Source organism: Podarcis melisellensis (assembly GCF_964234715.1).
Source record: "Podarcis melisellensis genome assembly, chromosome: 2".
Taxonomy (NCBI): Eukaryota; Metazoa; Chordata; class Lepidosauria; order Squamata; family Lacertidae; genus Podarcis; species Podarcis melisellensis.
Genome location: NC_138529.1, coordinates 8,330,029 through 8,349,694, shown reverse-complemented (window position 1 = coordinate 8,349,694; position 19,666 = coordinate 8,330,029). Strand labels below are relative to the sequence as shown.

At 44.8% G+C, this 19,666-nt stretch overlaps 1 protein-coding gene across 1 annotated transcript in view; it reads left to right on the top strand.

Annotated features, from left to right (window-relative positions):
* Positions 1-19,666, top strand: part of FAIM2 (Fas apoptotic inhibitory molecule 2) — a 37,476-nt gene that overhangs the window by 10,216 nt on the left and 7,594 nt on the right. The window contains exons 3-10 of the mRNA XM_081898940.1: positions 4,651-4,751; positions 5,557-5,621; positions 8,771-8,824; positions 12,023-12,073; positions 13,390-13,429; positions 14,612-14,649; positions 15,472-15,559; positions 16,422-16,517. Of these exons, the coding sequence (XP_081755066.1) occupies positions 4,651-4,751; positions 5,557-5,621; positions 8,771-8,824; positions 12,023-12,073; positions 13,390-13,429; positions 14,612-14,649; positions 15,472-15,559; positions 16,422-16,517 (533 nt within the window). The remainder of the gene's footprint in view (positions 1-4,650; positions 4,752-5,556; positions 5,622-8,770; positions 8,825-12,022; positions 12,074-13,389; positions 13,430-14,611; positions 14,650-15,471; positions 15,560-16,421; positions 16,518-19,666) is intronic.

Here is a 19,666-nt window from a genome sequence, read left to right as displayed (position 1 = left end):
AGAACGGACCTCCAGAACTTACTAAGTTCTTAACCAGAGGTACCACTGTATGCACAAATGCATCAGTTTTTTTAACTGTAATGTCCAAACAAAAGCTTTTTGTGTTCCACATGTGTCTTAGCAAATACAAGTGTCAAACGTAACAACTTTAAGGAGCGGTACTTGCAAAAGATGAACTTTTCTTCGTAATGTTCCACATTTGCCTTTGCAAAGTAAGGTTGTTGTATGCACGTTGTGGGTATATTTGTTAGCTGAATTTACGTAACTATCGATTTGACAGTGTTGTGTTGCTCTTGCTGAATCACATTGGAGTTTGCTGGTGGCTGTTTTATTTGTAGTGCTTGAATCTGAATTGTTGTTGTTTTCAAATGATGGGTTGTGGTTCGAGGACCCGACCCCCGCCAAGTGAAATGAATATGCAAGGACACGTGATATAAGGTTAATGGGCAAGAATAGGCCACACCTTTATTGATTACAGCAGTGAAAAGGTATTGGCTTAGGCATTGAAAGTCTAAAACAAGGTGGGTTTATTCACCAGTAGGTGGAGCCTGTTGATGCTAATCCAACTATAGGCTCTCCCCTGATGTCACCGAGGGTCGTGCCATGGCCTCCCGCCAAGCAGGCATTGGACAGAGTACACGACCGCCAGATTCCTTTAACGGAATACCCAAAAATTGAAGGCATAGGCGATGGCCACACCTAGCCCTTTGACACACCACAGCACATTATTCCAATGCCTAACCTACCCACCAATACCACAAAAGTTGTGACGATTGCTACGAGGTAGGCGAAAAAACCAAAAAGCCTAATGCCAAATGGAAAAATTCCTACCAGGCCCCCTGGACAACCAGGGCGACCAACCTAAGGTCCATAGCAAGGCCAAAGAACTAAGACCCTAAGCTCAAAGGGAGTGGAGGGTGGGTGACTTGTGATGCGACGACGGCGAGGAATGAGGCCGAGGGGAGGCTGGCGCTGCAGCAAAAGGCTGCTGTGCACGCCCCCTCGGAGGCACCTGGTTGGGTGCCTGCCGAGGGGCGTGGGCGCCAGCCAGGAGAGAGGAGGAGGCAGGGGGCAAACGCCCCCTGCTAGGGGCGGGGCTCGGGCTCCCGCCCACAACCACTCCCCTCTCTTCCAGGGAGGAGAGTCTTTGTTAGCCATCCTGGAGTCCTGTATGGATGAAAACATGGGGTAAAATAATTTGGCTAAATTGCAGAGCAGGGAGGGCTAGTGTGGTGCCCTCCAAGTGTTTGAGGCCAGCATAGTCAATGGTCAGGAATGATGAGAGCAATAACTGGAGAGCATCATACTGGATGCTTTGGCTATAGTGTAGCTACCTGGTTCAAATACATTTGTACAACACAGCAATAGAAAACAGAGTGAGCCTTGCACCAAACATGCAAATCTTTTACCATTTTAAGACGAATAACGTTGGAACTTAGGCAATGCAGCAGCTTGAATTCAATGTTCTCATTGTGTCGTGGTGCCTTGGGTAAAGTACGAACTCTGTAAATGAAGCAGACTGTTGTATCTTGGCCAAAATTGTCCCTGGCGTGGATGGAGTTGTCATAATAGGTGATGTCAAGACAGTATAGTCTGAGACAATTAAACCAAGCGGAGGGATTTCTTCTGCAATTAGGTGTAAAGGAGAAATATTCCCTGGGAGACCCACCTCATATGCTCACAAGAAGACTTAATGCTCTGTAATAGGAAAAGCCTCAGCCCCACAGCTGAAAGATAAAGGGCTAACCTGAACCTTAATTGCAATATCTATATAGCCCATGATATGTATAGACACATATCATTTTGTAGCAAAATGTCTGTCCTGATTGGCTATGGTGGAGAAGAGGCAGCTGTACTGCAGTATTTCCTGGAGGCAATAAATTGTATCTCTGCATTTTCTGCACACATATATGTATTATTACCCGCTATCACTCAATGATAGGAGAAGGGATTTCAAAGTTACAATCACTGGAATGCCTTTAATTTTATCAACCTGCCCATGTATTAAGATCTTTAGAGTAGTTATAGGTGGAATACAATATGTATACAGTGGTACCTTGGGTTAAGTACTTAATTCATCCTGGAGGTCCGTTCTTAACCTGAAACTGTTCTTAACCTGAAGCACCACTTTAGCTAATGGAGCCTTCTGCTGCACCGCTGCTGCACAATTTCTGTTCTCATCCTGTAGCAAAGTTCTTAACCTGAGGTACTATTTCTGGGTTAGTAGAGTCTGTAACCTGAAGTGTATGTAACCCAAGGTAAATAAAGGTAAAGGTACCCCTGCCCGTACAGGCCAGTCGTGCCTAGCATCAGTTGTATATTCTGTTTGGCACCTTAAAAAAAACACCTTAAAAAAATAAATATCAAAGACATTTTTAAATATTGTTGAGTTTTTGGTCCTCTCAACTTTATTATAATTTTGTTGAATTTCTTTTGAGTTCATTTGCACTATTTTAGTACTGCACTGCATATTTCAAGTGTTTATCTATACTGCTCTGTAATCTACTTTTGGATGAAGGCATGGTTTATACATTCTTAAAATTAATAAGTATGTATTTTAATTTTTTTCTAATCTCCACCATTATTTTCAAAAGAGATATTGGGGTCATGGTGAATGACAATGCTCAGTGAATCTATCAGCTCAGCTCAATATATGATGGCAATAAAAAAAGGCAACTTCCATGCTGGATGTTAGTAGGAAAAGGTTTGAAAATAAAACGAACCACTATCATAATGGCATCATATAAATCTTTGGTGCAGTCACTTTTGGAATACAGTGTACTGTGCTGGTCATTCCATCTCAGAAAGGATTATTGTAAAGTTGGAAAGGGGCAAAGGACCTTCCTTATGAAAAAAGACTAAAATGTGCATTGTTTTCAGTTTAGAGGGGAAAAAATCACAAGGGGTACATGGTAGAGGTTTTTCACAGTGTAACAACACTGAATAGGTGTTGGTATCTTGTAGTTACCAACTACCAACTCTTTAAATGTGGGTTTCATTAACAATTATCCAGGGATAACAGCAAATCAGAATGTTTATTCAAGGGAACAATGGAAAATTCACATTAAATCAAAGTCTGCGACAAATGAGATTTGAGCTAATGATCTCCTGAGACCATTCCCACAAAGGATAGGGGGGAAATCTAATCCAGTTCACATTAAAAAGCACACTTAGCTAATTCACACTTTCTGAAAACAACACACAAACTAAAGCAGAGCCTGTCTTCAAAATTCACACTTCTCTGAATTTTGCAGTGCAGTTGTCCAGCTAAGTAATGTGTACAAAAAGGCATACACTAGTGTAAAGTTTACACACACACGCACCAAGCACATTTTGTTCAGAACTGGAAAGTCCTGTGAAATGTCCTCTTTCTTGAGACATTCACATGATCCTGAGAGTACAAAGTCTACCTGTGCTCCCCAGGCCCTGTGGCCTTTTGATCCTATTTTTTGTTTCTTTGGTAAGAACTGGAACATGCAGTTTTCATTGTTTTGCTGGGTTTGCTACTCTCCCCCCCCCTTATATCTTTGATCTATGATACTGTCACCTGTGACATCTTTTTAAACTGTTCATCTTGAAGATGGTAACTTTCCATTCACTTCACCCTCAAAAGGAAATCAAATGTTGGCCTTTTCCCCCAGCCTGCAAAGAATTTGTTTTGTTCCCCATTAACCGAAGCCACAATCTAACCAAATACTCCATCTTAATACACTGGCGCAGTTCACACATCACACATGTTTTCTATTAACATGCTCATCTAGGCCACTCTTATCCCTGCTAGCACATGGGAGAGACAAACCATGATCTCTAGCTTAGCATCACATCTAAAGCTAGAGATTTGACATGTTTTGCTCAATGAAGAACAAAGCATTGTCTTCTCAGAGACAAATTTGGCACAACGTGGGTGGATCTTTATCTGATCTACTGATACAGAATCAATGAAATATACAAGTCTCATTCAATGTTGCTGGCTAAATCCAGGGAACATAAATGTTAACCATTTTATAATGGTTAATATTAACCATTTTATAATGTCTGAAGAAAGCTTATGTATCAACAAGATGTAAGTAAGTTTGGGGGTTTTGTCTATTTTTGTTTTGTTTTCCAAAGGCCTTTGGTTTTATGCCATAAAGTTCATTCATACCTGATCCTTTTTGTGTGGTAGAACATTAAAAAAAGGTAAAGGACCCCTGACAGTTAAGTCCAGTCATGAACGACTCTGGGGTTGTGGCGCTCATCTCGCTTTACTGGCTGAGAGAGCCGATGTTTGTCCGCATACAGTTTTTCCGGGTCATGTGGCCAGCATGACTAAGCCGCTTCTGGCAAAACCAGAGCAGCGCATGGAAACACTGTTTACCTTCCCGCCAGAGTGGTACCTATTTATCTACTTGCACTTTGACGGGCTTTTGAACTGCTAGGTTGGCAGGAGCTGGCATTGTGTTTTTGTTAATGGCAGTTGAATATGCAGATACTGACATAGAAAACATCATCTGACATGCTGCAAACTTTAGGGAAACCAATGACAGAGTGTCGTAGTGGTGTTAAAATGCCTGGAAGAATTTGTGCTGGTTTGAAGAGTCATGGGCCCTACTTGCCCCCAGGAGAGCAGTGGGTCAAAACTTGACTTGTCTTACTTTCCATCCTTTTCAGGCTCCAGTCCCAACTATGGCAGTGGATTTTCGGGGGACACTGAGACACTCACAACTTTCAGCTGGGATGACCGCAGTGTACGCAGGGTGTTCATTAGGAAGGTAATGTCTGAAACAGTCAACCTTCCTCCATACTGTACGGAACAAGGGTGTCCAACATGCTTCTTGCTCTAGGCTCACTTATAAGAAGAAGAGGAGTTTGGACTTGATACCCGCCTTTCACTCCCCTTAAGGAGTCTCAAAGCGGCTAACATTCTCCTTTCCCTTCCTCCGCCACAACAAACACTCTATGAGGTGAGGCTGAGAGACTTCAGAGAAGTGTGACTAGCCCAAGATCACCCAGCAGCTGCATGTGGAGGAGCGGGGAAGCGAACCCGGTTCACCAGATTACGAGTCCACCGCTCTTAACCACTACACCATGCTGGCTCTCATCCAGTTTGCCTCCCTATCCAGTTACATGTGGGTGGGGGTGGATATAGGCCACAGGTGTGTGGTCCCATATATCCCATATAGGCCACAGGTGTGTGGTTTGTGCCACTGGTGTGTGTATGTGTGTCATGTGAACCTCCTTCAAGAAACATAGCTGATGGACAGTGCTATGCAGATTGCTTTGATTCTCAATGGCTCACATCCCACAAGGAAGGACTGTGTCAAACTATGGGCTGAATTCAACTAAGTTGTTGCACTATTGGAAACCAGCACAATTAGGCCCACTGTTGCAGCAGGATTTGCCCCCTCCCTGTGCAGTTGCTCAGGAGGTTCGGGAGAACCTCCACAATGGGCGGGAGGAGGAAGAGGGAGAATAATTTTTGCACTGATGGAACGATTACCTTAGCACAGTGTTGAATTCTACCTTTTGTTTCTAAGCATCAACCATGCTGATTTGATCCTTTCCCCCCAATTTTAGGTTTACAGCATCCTTTTGCTTCAGCTTCTTGTTACAGTTGCCATTGTGGCCCTCTTCACCTTCTGGTAAGTCTCTGGCCCACCAAGAAGCCTTCTGCTTTAGGTGCCTTTTCTGCTTTGGCTAATGTTTCCTAATGGTAGTACTGCTCCCGTATTATTTCTTCCTGTGCATGGGGAATAAAAGGAGCAAACTATGCACGACTTTCTGACTTGTGGACTATCTTGCAAACGTCTAAGTCCGCGGACTTGCATTCAAGCTGACACACTTGATTGATGATATATTATTTGTTTGTTTGTTTGTTTGTTTTACTTTGTGTCTGGAGCCTTAAAATTTATTATTAGCTGACCTCAACTAGAGCCAGGGCTTTTTCGGCTGTGGACCTGATCTGGCGGAACACTCTGTCACAAGTGACTAGGGCCCTGCGGGACTTGACATTTTTCCTCAGGGCCTGCAAGACAGACCTGTTCCACCAGGCCTTTGGCCAGGGCACAGCCTGACTCCCTCCTTCGGCAATCTTCACAGAACTCTAGGCCAATGGTTGCCATTAATTTGATTTGAATTAATTTTATAATGAAATGATTTTAGAATGTTGTATTATTTTATTGTTGTTAGCTGCCCTGAGCCCGGCTTTGGCTGGGGAGGGCGGGATATAAATAAATTATTATTATTATTATTATTATTATTATTATTATTATTATTATTACTATTAAACAGAATGATAGCAGACTACAGGAAGATATTAATAGCTTCCCTCAAAATTTCTGGGATATTTTAACCAAAGAGGAGCATCCACAATGGCCTTGAACATTGCTTTCAGGAGCAGCCAGTTTGGTACCCACCAGATGCTGTCGGACTCCAACTCCCATTGGCCCCATACAGCATGACTAATTGCAAAGGATGATGGGAGTTGCAGTTCACATTTGGAGGGTACCATCTTGGCTACCCCTGCTCTAGGTGAGAATTGGTAGCACCTAGGGATGGATGGATCTGTCAGTTTCTGGTTCTCTCAGTTTCTCATTTCTCCAATCATAAATTCACATTATTCCTAACAAATATATTTTTGTATGCAGTTTTGACTAAGGTACATATTTTCTGCAGGCAATTTCTCCTAATATAATGCATTTTTGTATGTTACTTTCACGAACATGTTCATTTTTTATGTACATTTTCCCATAATATATGCCTTCTTTTGTAAACACTGGGTGCTTGGAGACCTGCACTGCAAATTTTGCCTAAGTGCAAATTTCAAAGGGCGACTTGTGTTTCGCTTCTCGTATTGTTTCAGAAAGTCTGGATTTGATCAATTCAGCTTTATATGCAAACTGAATTGTATTGCTCCTCCATCCTTAGTGGCAGCTCTCTTCAACAGCTATATGTTCCACCAATATGTATCAAGAATGACGGGAATCTCATACATTAGAGTCTGTGGAATCAGTGAAATTTGTTGAAAACATTCATAGCCTGTCTTTCTGCATGCTCAAGCTGGCTCACTAAAATAAAATAAAAAAGAAAGATGGGGGGGATGTCCTTTGTGCTTTTGTGAAGGGAGCACCCCTGGCCTTCATACCACACTGTTCAGGGCCCATGAGGTGGGGTGAAGCAGCTGCCTCAGGTGGCCAAAACCCAAGAGGTGGTGCCTCCATGAGTGTTTCCTTGCCTCTGCCAGTGGCTTCCGTTGAGACCTTGCTGAAATCTCACGAGATCTCGTAGAGTGCATGAGATCCCCCTGGAAACTGCTGCCACTGCTTGACAGGCACTGCTGTACCACCCTGGTAAGGGAGGCTTAAGCGGTGGGGCGGAGTGACAGCACAATGACACATTCCTGTTTCGTCTCAGGCAGCAAAACCCCCTCCCTGGGTGAGATACATTGGAGATCACCCTCTCTTTGTCCCTAGCAGCTGTATCTTGAAGAAGAAAGCATTAGGACTCTGCAACACAGTTTGGTGCGCTTTTATTCATAGCCTCGGTTTTCAGCGGCCACCTGTCTGATGCTCAAATAGCAGAGGTGGTGGATGCAAAGGCTTACCTGCATCAAATTGCATGTCACATGAATAATACATTGGTATCGCTTGAGACTTTTCAAGCCATTTAATCACCTGGCTACAAAGCCAACAGCCATTTCCCTGGAGTAGAATAAAGCAAAGAAATCGATGGCATTATGCTGATTGTGATGCCCTCTTCAATTATTTTTGAGGCTGTGTGGGAACTGAGAGCATTGACCCCACCCCGCCCCTTTCCCCAAACACTGGGTGGTTTAAGCGGTGCTTGCTGTTTGCAGGGTCTTGCTCAGTAAGTACATGAAGCATTTATTTCCCACAAATCAGTGTATAGCTGCACAGAAAAAATGGCTCAGAATAAGCCCCTCCTAGCACTGTCGATAGACCATTCCTTTGCACTGATGCTGGGGTGAGTGACCCAGTTCTCCAGTGCTAACACAGCAGCAGCCTGTTACACAAGATACTAAGAACATTCTGACTAGACCCAGATCTGATACGGCCCTGTAACTAGACTCAACAACAGAGTGGTTTGCTTTTTTTGTTGTTTTGTTGGCCAACCTTCCTGAGGTCACATGGCAGCAGTGGATGTGGCTAATCATACTCTCATGCAAATTGCTTATATGCATGTACACACAGTCAGATGCACACCCAGGACCCCTTTTCAGATAAACCATGCAGATCACCTGATACTGCAACCTCTCTGCTCATCAGATGATCGATCTGATGACTGGAAAGGGGATACTTTGCGTTCCCATCAGGGTGCTGGGCTCCACCCAGCCCAGCATTGTGTCTACTTTTATTTTTGTTTCGTTTTAACTTTCTAATACTGAATTCTAAATTTTTGTAACCTGCCCTGAGATCTGCGGGTGAAGGATGGATAACACATCTAACAGCAACAACTTTTTAAATCTGATACTAAAATTGGTGGGGCCTTGGGAGAGCCAAAAAATTTGCTGGGAAGAGGGTGGTGGATCAGGCTCCCTCTAGTTGTCCGTATTATACACCAGTGTCAAGATTTAGCAGCAGAGGACACAACGTTACAGCCACAGTGTGGATGGGGAGGAGAGGGAGGCAAGAGGCAATGGTTGGGTGGAGGGTGTTTGGTTTGGTGTGCCTCCTACAGGCCATGGGCAAACAGTTGAGATGCCAGGATCACAGATGTTCTGCTCTCTTTGAATTGCTCTCATATGCCTTGACATTCTCTTTCTTTACTGCAGTGAACCAGTCAAAACATATATCCAAGCAAATCCAGCCTGGTACTGGGCTTCCTAGTAAGTACTGGCTTTATCTCAGAAATAAGCTTCATCTCTGTTTACGTTCTTATTTAATATATAAGGCAAGTTTAATTATTTTGTAGGCCCAGCACAAGAGGCTATTTATTCATGGATAGGCTAACATCCAACTACATAGGAAAACAAAAGCAACCTTAAGAACAAGCTAAAGGGTAGAGTCTGAGCTCCAACCCATAATAACCCTGCTCAAAATGACACTATGGCTTCAGTGGCACTGGGAATAGTCATACAGCTGGGTCTCACCCAGTGAATGTGATGCTAGGCAGGAGAAAATGGAGGTTCATTTCATTTACAAATTCTCTAGAAAACCAAGGACCCGTTTGAAAGGTTTATACTAACTTGTGGATCATTTAATTGGGAACATGTGTTACAGATGTATACTGTTATTAGTTGTGGTGTATGTATGGTGTATGGTGTATGTATGGAGAGCGCAAAATATGGTCTGAAACTCAACATCAAAAAAACGAAGATCATGGCCACTGGTCCCATCACCTCCTGGCAAATAAAAGGGGAAGAAATGGAGGCAGTGAGAGATTTTACTTTCTTGGGCTCCATGATCACTGCAGATGGTGACAGTAGCCACGAAATTAAGAGACGCCTGCTTCTTGGGAGGAAAGCAATGACAAACCTAGACAGCATCTTAAAAAGTAGAGACATCACCTTGCCAACAAAGGTCCATATAGTAAAAGCTATGGTAAAGGGAAGTTTTCCTTCTGCACATATGTTTTCCCTCTGCACATAACTGTTGCATTATAGGGAAGCATTGCATCGTTCTCTTTCTATACATAACTGTGGCCTTATGGGAAGTCTTGCTATGGGAAGTATTTTCCCACCTCATGAGAAGAGAAGACTCCCTGGAAAAGACCCTGATGTTGGGAAAGATGGAGGGCACAAGGAGAAGGGGACGACAGAGGATGAGATGGTTGGACAGTGTTCTCGAAGCGACCAGCATGAGTTTGACCAAACTGCGGGAGGCAGTGGAAGACAGGAGTGCCTGGCGTGCTCTGGTCCATGGGGTCATGAAGAGTCGGACACGACTAAGCGACTAAACAACAACAACCTGTATAGCAGTGTTTTAGGAGGTCTTTGGGGAAATAAAATAAAGAGAAAAAGAAATAGGCAAACACTGTCAGTCCTTTTTGGCCAAAAGTGGACATAGTCAGGGGTGGATCTTTCATTAAGCCCCATCCCATTTTAGTTGAGCACTGGAGAGGAGGAGGAAGGAACCCCCTTAGTATGCAGTGGGAAAGAGTACAGGGAGAGGAGGACCCTAGACAGCTTTCCCTCTATGACTGAGTCCCTGGGGGAAAAGAGTTGGGAGACAGCGGACCTAGAAGCAGACCCCTGACCTGCTGGGTTGGACCTACAATAAACAATGGTTTATTGACAGAAGGCAGAGATGTTCATCATTCCCTTCCCCCTCTCCACGATCAGCAAACAATGCAAAATAGCAGAGAAATGCAGGATCAGTGAGACAAAGTAAGGGAGATAGTGCAGGTGCATTGGCGGATGAAGGTGTGGGCGGGGTGGTGGGCCACCCCGGGTGCCTTCTCGGTGTGTGTGTGACATCACGGTTGTGGCTGCCCCCGCCCCTGGGATGCTCAGTGCTTGCCAAGCACCCTGGGATGTTCGGCACTTGCTGCGCACACCCCCAATACGTGCCACGCCCCCTGGGATGTGTGCCATGCTCTCTGGGATGCACACCAGCCATGCCCCCAGATGTATGCCCCTCTCAGTGCCGAAGCAGGTAGCTTTGTCACTGTGCAGGTGTGCGCAGTTAATGCCAGCCTGGCTTTTCTTGGCACAGGACTAGAGAAGCAACAGGCAAGGTGTAACCAAAGATGGGTAGTTGGAAAGTACCGAAGAAAAGCTTTGGGGGGAGGGCTGCGTAGCTCAGAGGTAAAGTTTAGGGTTAACCACCTTAGAACATGAGCATCATACAGGAAAGAGGAGTACCACCTTCTATGCAGCATGGTTTGGTTTTATTCAATACACACAATCCATTGAACATGGCTTTTGCCCACCAAGAACACATGGAACACTGGGAAGATACACTTTCAATCCATTACTTTATTGATGCTTGTGAAAATCTAGAGCTGGACAGAAGCCATATCTTACCTAGGTGCAAATCTGCCCTCTGGGAGTGGAGGGTTGGAGGGAGTTTTATTTGTTGTTGTTGCTGCTATGAAAATCTGCTTAGGCTTGCAAAATAAATAAAATACGTTTTCATTTAAAAAGAACCAGATTTAAGGGGTGGGGCATGGCAACTGCAAGTACTTCCACCCCCTCCCCAGGCTGTTTTTATTTCCCAGCCTGACCACATGCCTCAGCCTCACTGTTGCAAATGTAAGTGGAACCTGTCTTCTCAGTCACAAGCCATCTCCCCACCAGGCAGAAGGTGACAGTACGCCAAACAGTTTAGGGTTACACTCTACAGCCCTTCACATAGTGGAAAAATACTTGGTGAAGTTTTCCTCTCACACAGACTCTCTGAAGGTTGACCTCCTGTTCCCTATTCAATCAGTTGTCTGGAGTCACTAATAATTCTCCACCAGATTGAACTGGTTGATTGTGTGGACCATTCCCTCCCCCATCCCATTAAGAAGGGTGTTTTCTGTTTCTGTTGTAGCCCTTGGCCCACTGGGATGTAGGCTGGGGTTCAAGGTGGAACTTGAGAGGCTTGAGCTAAAGTGCCAAGTAAGTCATAGATCCTCTTCTTTCTCTCTATTAGACCACAGATGGGGAGCCTGTGGTTCTCCAGATGTTGTTGGACTGCAACTCCCATCAACCCCAGGCAGCATGGCCTAATGGTCAGGGGTGGGAGGCAGTTGTAGTCCAACATCTGCAAGGGTTCCCCATCCCTGCATTAACCAAACATCAAGAAGGGCCATAGCTCAGTGGTAGAACAAATGGTCCCAAGTTCAATACCCTGGTATCTCCAGGTAAGACCAGGAAAGCTAACATAAGAAGAGACTGGTGGATCAGGCCAGTGATCCATCTTGTCCAGTATCCTGTTCTCACAGTGGCCAACCAGATGCCCTGAATGGGAATCTGCAATCCCACCCCACTTGGTTCAACACTCTCTCTCTCTCTCTCTCTCTCTCTCTCTCTCTCTCTCTCTCTCTCTCTCTCTCTCTCTCTCTCTCTCTCTCTTCCTCCCCACCCCTCTCATTGCAGTGCCGTCTTCTTTATTACCTACTTGATCCTGGCTTGCTGCTCTGGACCCAGGTAAAACTCTACTTTTAGTGCATTTGATAGAGAAAAGGGATTTGGGTTCTCTGTGCCTCTCCTGTTCTGTCTTGTTTGTGGGAGAGATCTGTGTCACCTTGGAAGTTTGGATATTCTCATATCAGTACAAGCTTTTAGAAGACATCTGAAGGCAGCCCTGTTTAGGGAAGCTTTTAACGTTTAGCAGATCACTGTATTTTAATACTTCATTGGAAGCCACCCAGAGTGGCTGGGGAAACCCAGCCAGATGGGCGGGGTATAAATAATAAATTATTATTATTATTATTATTATTAGCTGGTCTTCTAGCTGTCACTCTGATGTAGATCTTCACTCATGCCTTCTTCCCTGGCAGGGGTGGGTGCTGCTGATGCAAGTCGGAGATAATGGCTCATCAGTTTGCCTTGTGGTGCATGTAGTGAACTAGGCATCACTGGCCTGGATTGTGGTTTCGCATTGCACAGGGAGAACAGACCTTCTTTTCTGAATGATGCCACAGTGAGGAAAATGCTCTGCTATAGTTATGCATTGGAAAGAAGAGGAAGGGAGGAAGATCTCATTTCCCCCACTGAACATGCCAATGCTTTTCAGTATATTGATGTCCTTGGGTATTATTCCTCCAGATCCCTCTTTCCATCCATATCCTAGCTGCTTTGCCCTTGTAGCAGATACTATACTCACAAGGGACGCGGGTGGCGCTGTGGTCTAAACCACAGAGCCTAGGGCTTGCCAATCAGAAGGTTGGTGGTTCGAATCCCCGCGACGGGGTGAGCTTCTGTTGTTCGGTCCCTGCTCCTGCCTACCTAGCAGTTCGAAAGCACCCCTAAGTGCAAGTAGATAAATAGGTACTGCTCCAGTGGGAAGGTAAACAGCATTTCCATGCGCTGCTCTGGTTCGCCAGAAGCGGCTTAGTCATGCTGTCCACATGGCCAGGAAGCTGTACGCCGGCTCCTTCGGCCAGTAAAGAAAGATGAGTGCCAAAACCCCAGAGTCATCTGTGACATTGTTCATTTCCATGCCACGAAATGCTTGCTTGATATAAACCACACCTTGCAAGCCACTGTTGAAAAGGCACATCTGAAAAGGTGGCATAACTCTTAGTTAAGTTGAATCAGCAAGAGAAGCATTTGTGCTCCAGATCATCTCTTGAGCGATAGTCACCCAGTAGAATTGTACGCATGTTATTGCCCTGCTGCTCTACCCACCCTGCTTTAATTATCTGATTTATGCAAGATGCTGTTGTGCAATTTTCCTTCTAGTGGTTATGCTCTTTCAGTAACGACAGTGTTTTCTTGGCTCCCTTTCACTTAACTCACAGGAGGTACTTCCCATGGAACCTGATCCTCCTGAGCATCTTTGTAAGTAGTCTACCTGGGGCTGTGATTTGTGCTAAGCTGAGGGGGATTTTACAGGAGCATCGGACCGCATGTTCAACAGGAAGCCAAAGGAAGAATAAGGGCAGAAAAGGAGTGTTTATTGATGCAGCACATAGTCAAGCTATGGAACACAATCCCACAGGAGGCAGTGATAGGCACCAACACAAATGGCTTTAAAAGAGGATTGGACAAATTCATGGAGGATAAGGCTATCAGTAGCTACTAGCCATGATGGCTGTGATCTGCCTCCATATTAAGCCTCCGATTGCCAGTTGCTGGAAACCCAATGGAGGGGAAAAGTTCTTATGCTTGATTCCTGCTTGAAGGTTTTCCACAGGCATCTGGTTGGCCACTGTGAGAACAAGATGACGATGCACCATTGGCCTGATCCTGCAAGACTCTTCCTATGTTCTCATGTCACGTTCTTAAAGTTGTCTGTCCATTTCTAGTGGCTGAAAGCCAAAGTCTTAAACCATTGACTCTGTGAAACAGCCTTCGCCAACTGAGGACCCTCCAAATGTTTTGAACTCCCAACTCCCATCGGCCCCCACCAATGGTCAGGAATGATGGGAGCTGTAGTCCAGCAATATCTTTGGTTGATTGAGCACAAATCCCACCATCCCTGACCATTGACCGTGCTTTCTGGGCTGCTGGGAATTGGAGTCCAACAACACCAGGAAGCCCCCAAATCAGAAAGGTGTAGACCAGGGGTAGTCAACCTTTTTATACCTACCGCCCACTAATGCATCTTTCTTGATGGTAAAATTTCCTTACCACCCACCAGTGCTCGATGGAAGGAGGATTCAGCTTGTGCTGTAGACCCCCCTACTGCCCCCCTAGAATCCTGAAACACCCACTAGTGGGCAGTAGGGACCAGGATGACAACCCCTGGTGTAGACAAAGGGTACTATAATTTTTTTGGGTAAAACAGTACCTCAGTTAGAGTGCCCAGCAGCAAAGAAGGCTGGGGGTCCTGCACCTTCAAGAGTTGAATAGTGTAAATCCATCCTTTATGCACTATTATTGTTTGGTGGGTTACAAGTTCTTTGAGTTTGTCCTCAAAAAGGACAAAGAGCATGCGCTTCTGGTGACATCTGGTTGCACCTCTTTCCCTAACACTCAGCTCCAGCTTCTGAAGTTAACCAAGTGTCTTTCCTTCCACAGACTCTTTCCATGGCCTATCTGACTGGGATGCTCTCCAGGTAGGTTGATCACAAGAAGATACTGCATACTTGCCATATTTCTTCTATGTGTGAGATTTCATTCTTTGGCCTCACCCTCTGATGTTTCATTAGAAAGTCAGAGCATGCTTATTTACACACACCCCTCTCTATCCCAAGGCTGGCCTGTTCCATTTTGCTGCTTGAGTTTCTCATATTGTTTTGGATAGTGCAAATTCGATAGATTCAGCTTCAAGCATCAACTGAATCATTTTTCCCCTCCATCCCTACTTGTGGCCCAAGTCATGTACATTTGTCATTCTCCGCCACCATGCTGTAACAATCTCAGGCAGAGGTGCATCATGAATTTTCATTGTTTTATTTTTGTCTGATGGCCTGTCAGTGGTAGTGGAAGGACAAAACAAAGGCATTAGTTGGTCACAGCATTAGTAGAGGAATCAACACATTGCAGCAAGATATTCTGCAGTTGCAAATACAAAACAAAAGCATAGTATGCCAATTTGGGCTGTTCTTGATTAAGGCTGCAGTCTTAACCCCAATTACCTGGGAGTAAGCACTGAACTAAATAGGACTTTCTTCTTCTGAATAGTCATGTTTAGGATTAGATTTTAATGTGGAGAATTCAGATATTTTGACAACATCTGTTCCTTGTACTCCTGAGCAACATGTACAAGTTAGATTCCCTCTTCCAACTTAATGACTTGATCAGAATCCAAAGTTTCGGGTTAGTTTCTAAACCAAATGTGTCCCAAGCTTCTGAGAACTATAGCATATGTCCTTTCTGAAGGCGGATCTCTTAGTTTGAATCTCTAAAACCATTCCATTCCATTTTTCATTTTGCAGCTACTACAACACCAAGTCAGTCCTTCTTTGCCTGGGGATAACAGCTCTGGTATGCCTCTCTGTCACCTTATTCAGCTTCCAAACCAAGGTGAGTAAATGTGTCTTAGTAGGGTTGGGCACATAGCTGTCAACTTAAAGATTTGATAATAAGGGACCAGCAGCCTTGAAAATAAGGGACCAGCAGCCAAAATAAGGGACCTGCAGCCTCACCTGTTCCAGACACTCCAGTCTTCTTGTCCTCCTGCAGTCTGGTCAAACTCATGCTGGGTAGCTTCGAGAACACTGTCCAACCAACTTTGTAACCAGAGGTTCAACTGAATAGAATCTGAATCACATGCACCATAAGGCCTATGAAGCCTCAACTTAAGATGGCTCCCCGGCCTGGCTTTGCACTGCAAAGTTTGCAGCAGCACGTACACAAAAATGGCGCCCAGCATTCAAAAACCCCCTCAGCTTGCATTAACTAGCCACACACAAGGCATGTAAGCTCCACCCCCCAGTCGTTCTCCATAAAAAACGAATGGCCCATTGAAACTCTGAATTTTCTATAAACTGAAGTGACAGGGGCAAGCACCAATATGAGATACATTATGTTCTAATTTGGAAGGGTCTGAGTTTGGATTGTATTGGGACGAGGCTTCCTGAAATCTCTTGAAATCTCTCCAACATGTGCCGAGGTGGAAATGGTGGCTCATATAGTCAAAAAGCTAGATGTGATGGAGAGCTTGTCTGAGTCTAAGACAGGGTAAGTGAAGGGATCTCAAGGCATGAGAGATAACTTGAGAAGGATGAGCGTTCATCTGGGTACAAGATTCAGTAGTAATTGCCTGGCAAATGCTATATGTGTTTGGTTATGTGAGTACCTCGTGCTCCCTGGAAGTTAGGTGCCCTTGAATATACTCATTTGGGGTACACAGATACAGTGATGACCTTTTTCTTTCCTCCCACAGTATGATTTCACCTCCTGCCAGGGTGTGCTGTTCGTAATGCTGATGGTGCTGTTTTTTAGTGGGATCATCCTGGCCATTCTGCTTCCTTTCAAATATGTAAGTCTCATCTTGCTTCTAAACTTCAAAAGTTTACGCACATGGGAATGTGTCATTTCACTGGGACAGTGAGGTTCAGGTCCAGAGCACTCAAAATTGCTGAAAGCAGGAGTAGTCAACAGGGTACCCACCCAGATGTTGCTGTACTAGAACTCCCATCATCCCTGACCACTGGCCATGCTAGCTGGGACTGATGGAAATTATAGCCCAACGTGTGTGCATCCTATGGGGCGAATGCAGGCTTTCGCTGAAGCCTGGAGAGCGAGAGGGGTCGGTGCGCACCGGAGCGGGAGTTCCCGCTGGGCTCGCAAGTTTTGCGGGCGGCAGCCTGCAACCAGAAACATGGGGTCGTGCTCCGGAGCGCACCCCGGGCTTCGGGCAACTATCCGCAAGCCTTCTGAGCGCGGCTCCGAAGGCTTGCGGATAGCAGCCTGTTCTGGGGGCTGGGGTCGGGGGAAGCTCGGGCTGGGGGGGAAAATAAATTTTTATTTATTTATTTCCCCCCAAAAAACTAGGTGCACCCTATGGGTCAGTGCGCCCTATAGGGCGAAAAATACGGTATCTGGTGAACACCATGTTGGTTACCCTTGTTTTAAAACTTAATCTACAGGGAATCACAGCATTGGGACAGGAGTCAAATGGGCTTTTGAGTCAACCTACTGCTTACTACCAGTTCTCTGCTGCCCAACCTTCAGAACCTAAACTACAAAGCAAAAACAGGAGAAAGTTGCTTGGGTCTGTTTCAAGAAAGTGAAAAGGGATAGATGAATCTGTCCATTTTGGTTTCTCTCTGCTTCTCATTTTTCCAATGTTAAGATCAGTTCTCCACACTTCTGCATCAGTGTGCACTGAAAAAGAAGAGGAAATCGTGGAAATTCATTGGCATTCTAGCCTAAACGTTTCCTAGCATGCACATTTTTGTATGCAATTTTGCCTAATTCACATGTTTTTCCTAGCCATTGTCACTAGTGCATTTTTAACATGTTGTTTTCAGTACTTAGTGTGTTTGATGCACACTAATGTACACATTTTTGGGGTTCCAGATTCAAAGAGGTGTCAGTTTTTAATTTTGGGGAAGTGCAAATTAGGTAGGTTTGCTTTAAAATGCAAACCAAAAATAATTTCTCCTCCATCTGCAGATGGGATGGAAAAACCAAATGGTATTCACTGCTTCCCCAAGACAGCATGGGCCGTATGAGAAAATACTGCATGAAGGTGCATTATATCAGGCAAAATTGTGAATAAGAATGCATATGAATTTCCATGCAGACAATTTTTTTTAAAAAAAAACACCTCAGAAACTGATGCAGACATTGAATAGTTGAACTTAAGACTGAGAAAATGAGAAACTAAGAGAAACAAAAATTGACAGATTTATCCATCTCTATTCTTAGGCAAAATTGTGTCTGAGGTGGCTCTGGCCATTCCCCTTTCCTTTTGCAGCCTATGGGATCCTACCTGCAAGACTATTAAGCTAGACTGGTTCAAAAGTCTTCATTTTTGCCCTCACTGTTCTTTTCCAAACAAACACATTCCCTCCTGCTCATTTCCTAACCCTTATCTCCATTGCTATTGTGGCACTGTGGTCTCCATTTCCATCCCCCCCCCCCCTGACACACACACAACTGCAAGGTTTGGCACCGGCTTGTGTTTACTGTTCCTGACCAGCAGTTGCTCATGAAGCAAAGACTGATTATGAGAGGGAGGAGGAGAAATGGGAAAGAGGGCAAAGATGCCAGAATCTCTCAATCATTCTCCATCAGGGAGTTTTCGTTCTGCAGTTATCATGAGAGCCTGCTAGATATTGACAAAAGAAGGAGTGTTAGCCTGGGTTTTGAAGCCCCCATTAATCACTGCGGACTTGGCTTGTTTGCTTGATTTCCAGGGTGGGCTGGGTTTTCCATGACCTCAAGTGGCTGGAACCATACTGAATACCTGATTATGTTGCCTTAAAAGAACAATCCGTCCTTTGATTCACACCCTTCCATGATTCAGGCCTGAATAAGCAGAACGTCAATGCGTGTGAGAAGGTTGTGCTTTGCAATAGAGAGCCCCAGATTTCTCATCCCTGAAGCAGGTTCTATGTGACACTATTTACTTCTCGATGGCAAACCCCAAACAGGTCCGTCATGGCCTTGCTTTGATGTTCCTATTTTAATTTGGCACAGTGTTGGATGGTTATCTAAAACCTGACCCAGGTGAATAGGTGCTTCCATCATCTTCACCAGGTGATATTCAGCGTGTGGTGCTGTGGTGTAAACCACTGAGCCTCTTGGGCTTGCAAATTGAAAGTTCGGGGATTCAAATCCCTGCGATGGGGTGAGCTCCGGTTGCTCTGTCCCAGCTCCTGCCCACCAAGCAGTTCGAAAGCACACCAGTGCAACTAGATAAATAGGTACCACTGTGGCAGGAAGGTAAATGACATTTCCATGCGCTCTGGTTTCCGTCACAGTGTTCCATTGCACCAGAAGTGGTTAGTCCTGCTGGCCACATGACCGGGAAAGCTGTCTGTGGACAAACGCTGGCTCCCTTGGCCTGAAAGCGAGATGAGCACCACAACCCCATAGTCGCCTTTGACTGGACTTAACTGTCCAGGGGTCCTTTACCTTTATTCAACTAAATAGCTGTGCTTGTACAAGGATTGACACTAGTGCAATGGATTTTTTTCACTTCTTTCCCCCCTGCATGTTCCTCACACTAACCATCTCCAAATCTATGGTTGCTATATTTCAAAAAGTAGAAATCTTTTTTGGGGGGGCGGTCAGGGTGGGGTGGTCATTGTTACTACTCAAGCACACACTTCCTGGTTCTGTTGGCAAAAACCTGGATATTTTGCCGATTTTTTTGAATTTTTCCCTGGACACTAATTTTGCTGTTGGAATCACGGGAAAATCCAGACGTATGGCAACGCTACCCAAATCTGCTACAGGGGATTAGGGAAAACCCCAGAACAGGGTGTGTTTTTTGTTTTTTTGTTTTTGAGGTGGGGTGGAATGGAGAGAATGTTCTGTTTTGTGCAAGGAGAAATCCTCATATTGACAGAACATTCTCCTTAGCACTACATTGAATACAATCCAAGATATTATCAAGCTGGGTAGGAAATGTAGAACACATTCCTGTCATACATTTATCTTAAATATTAACAGGGA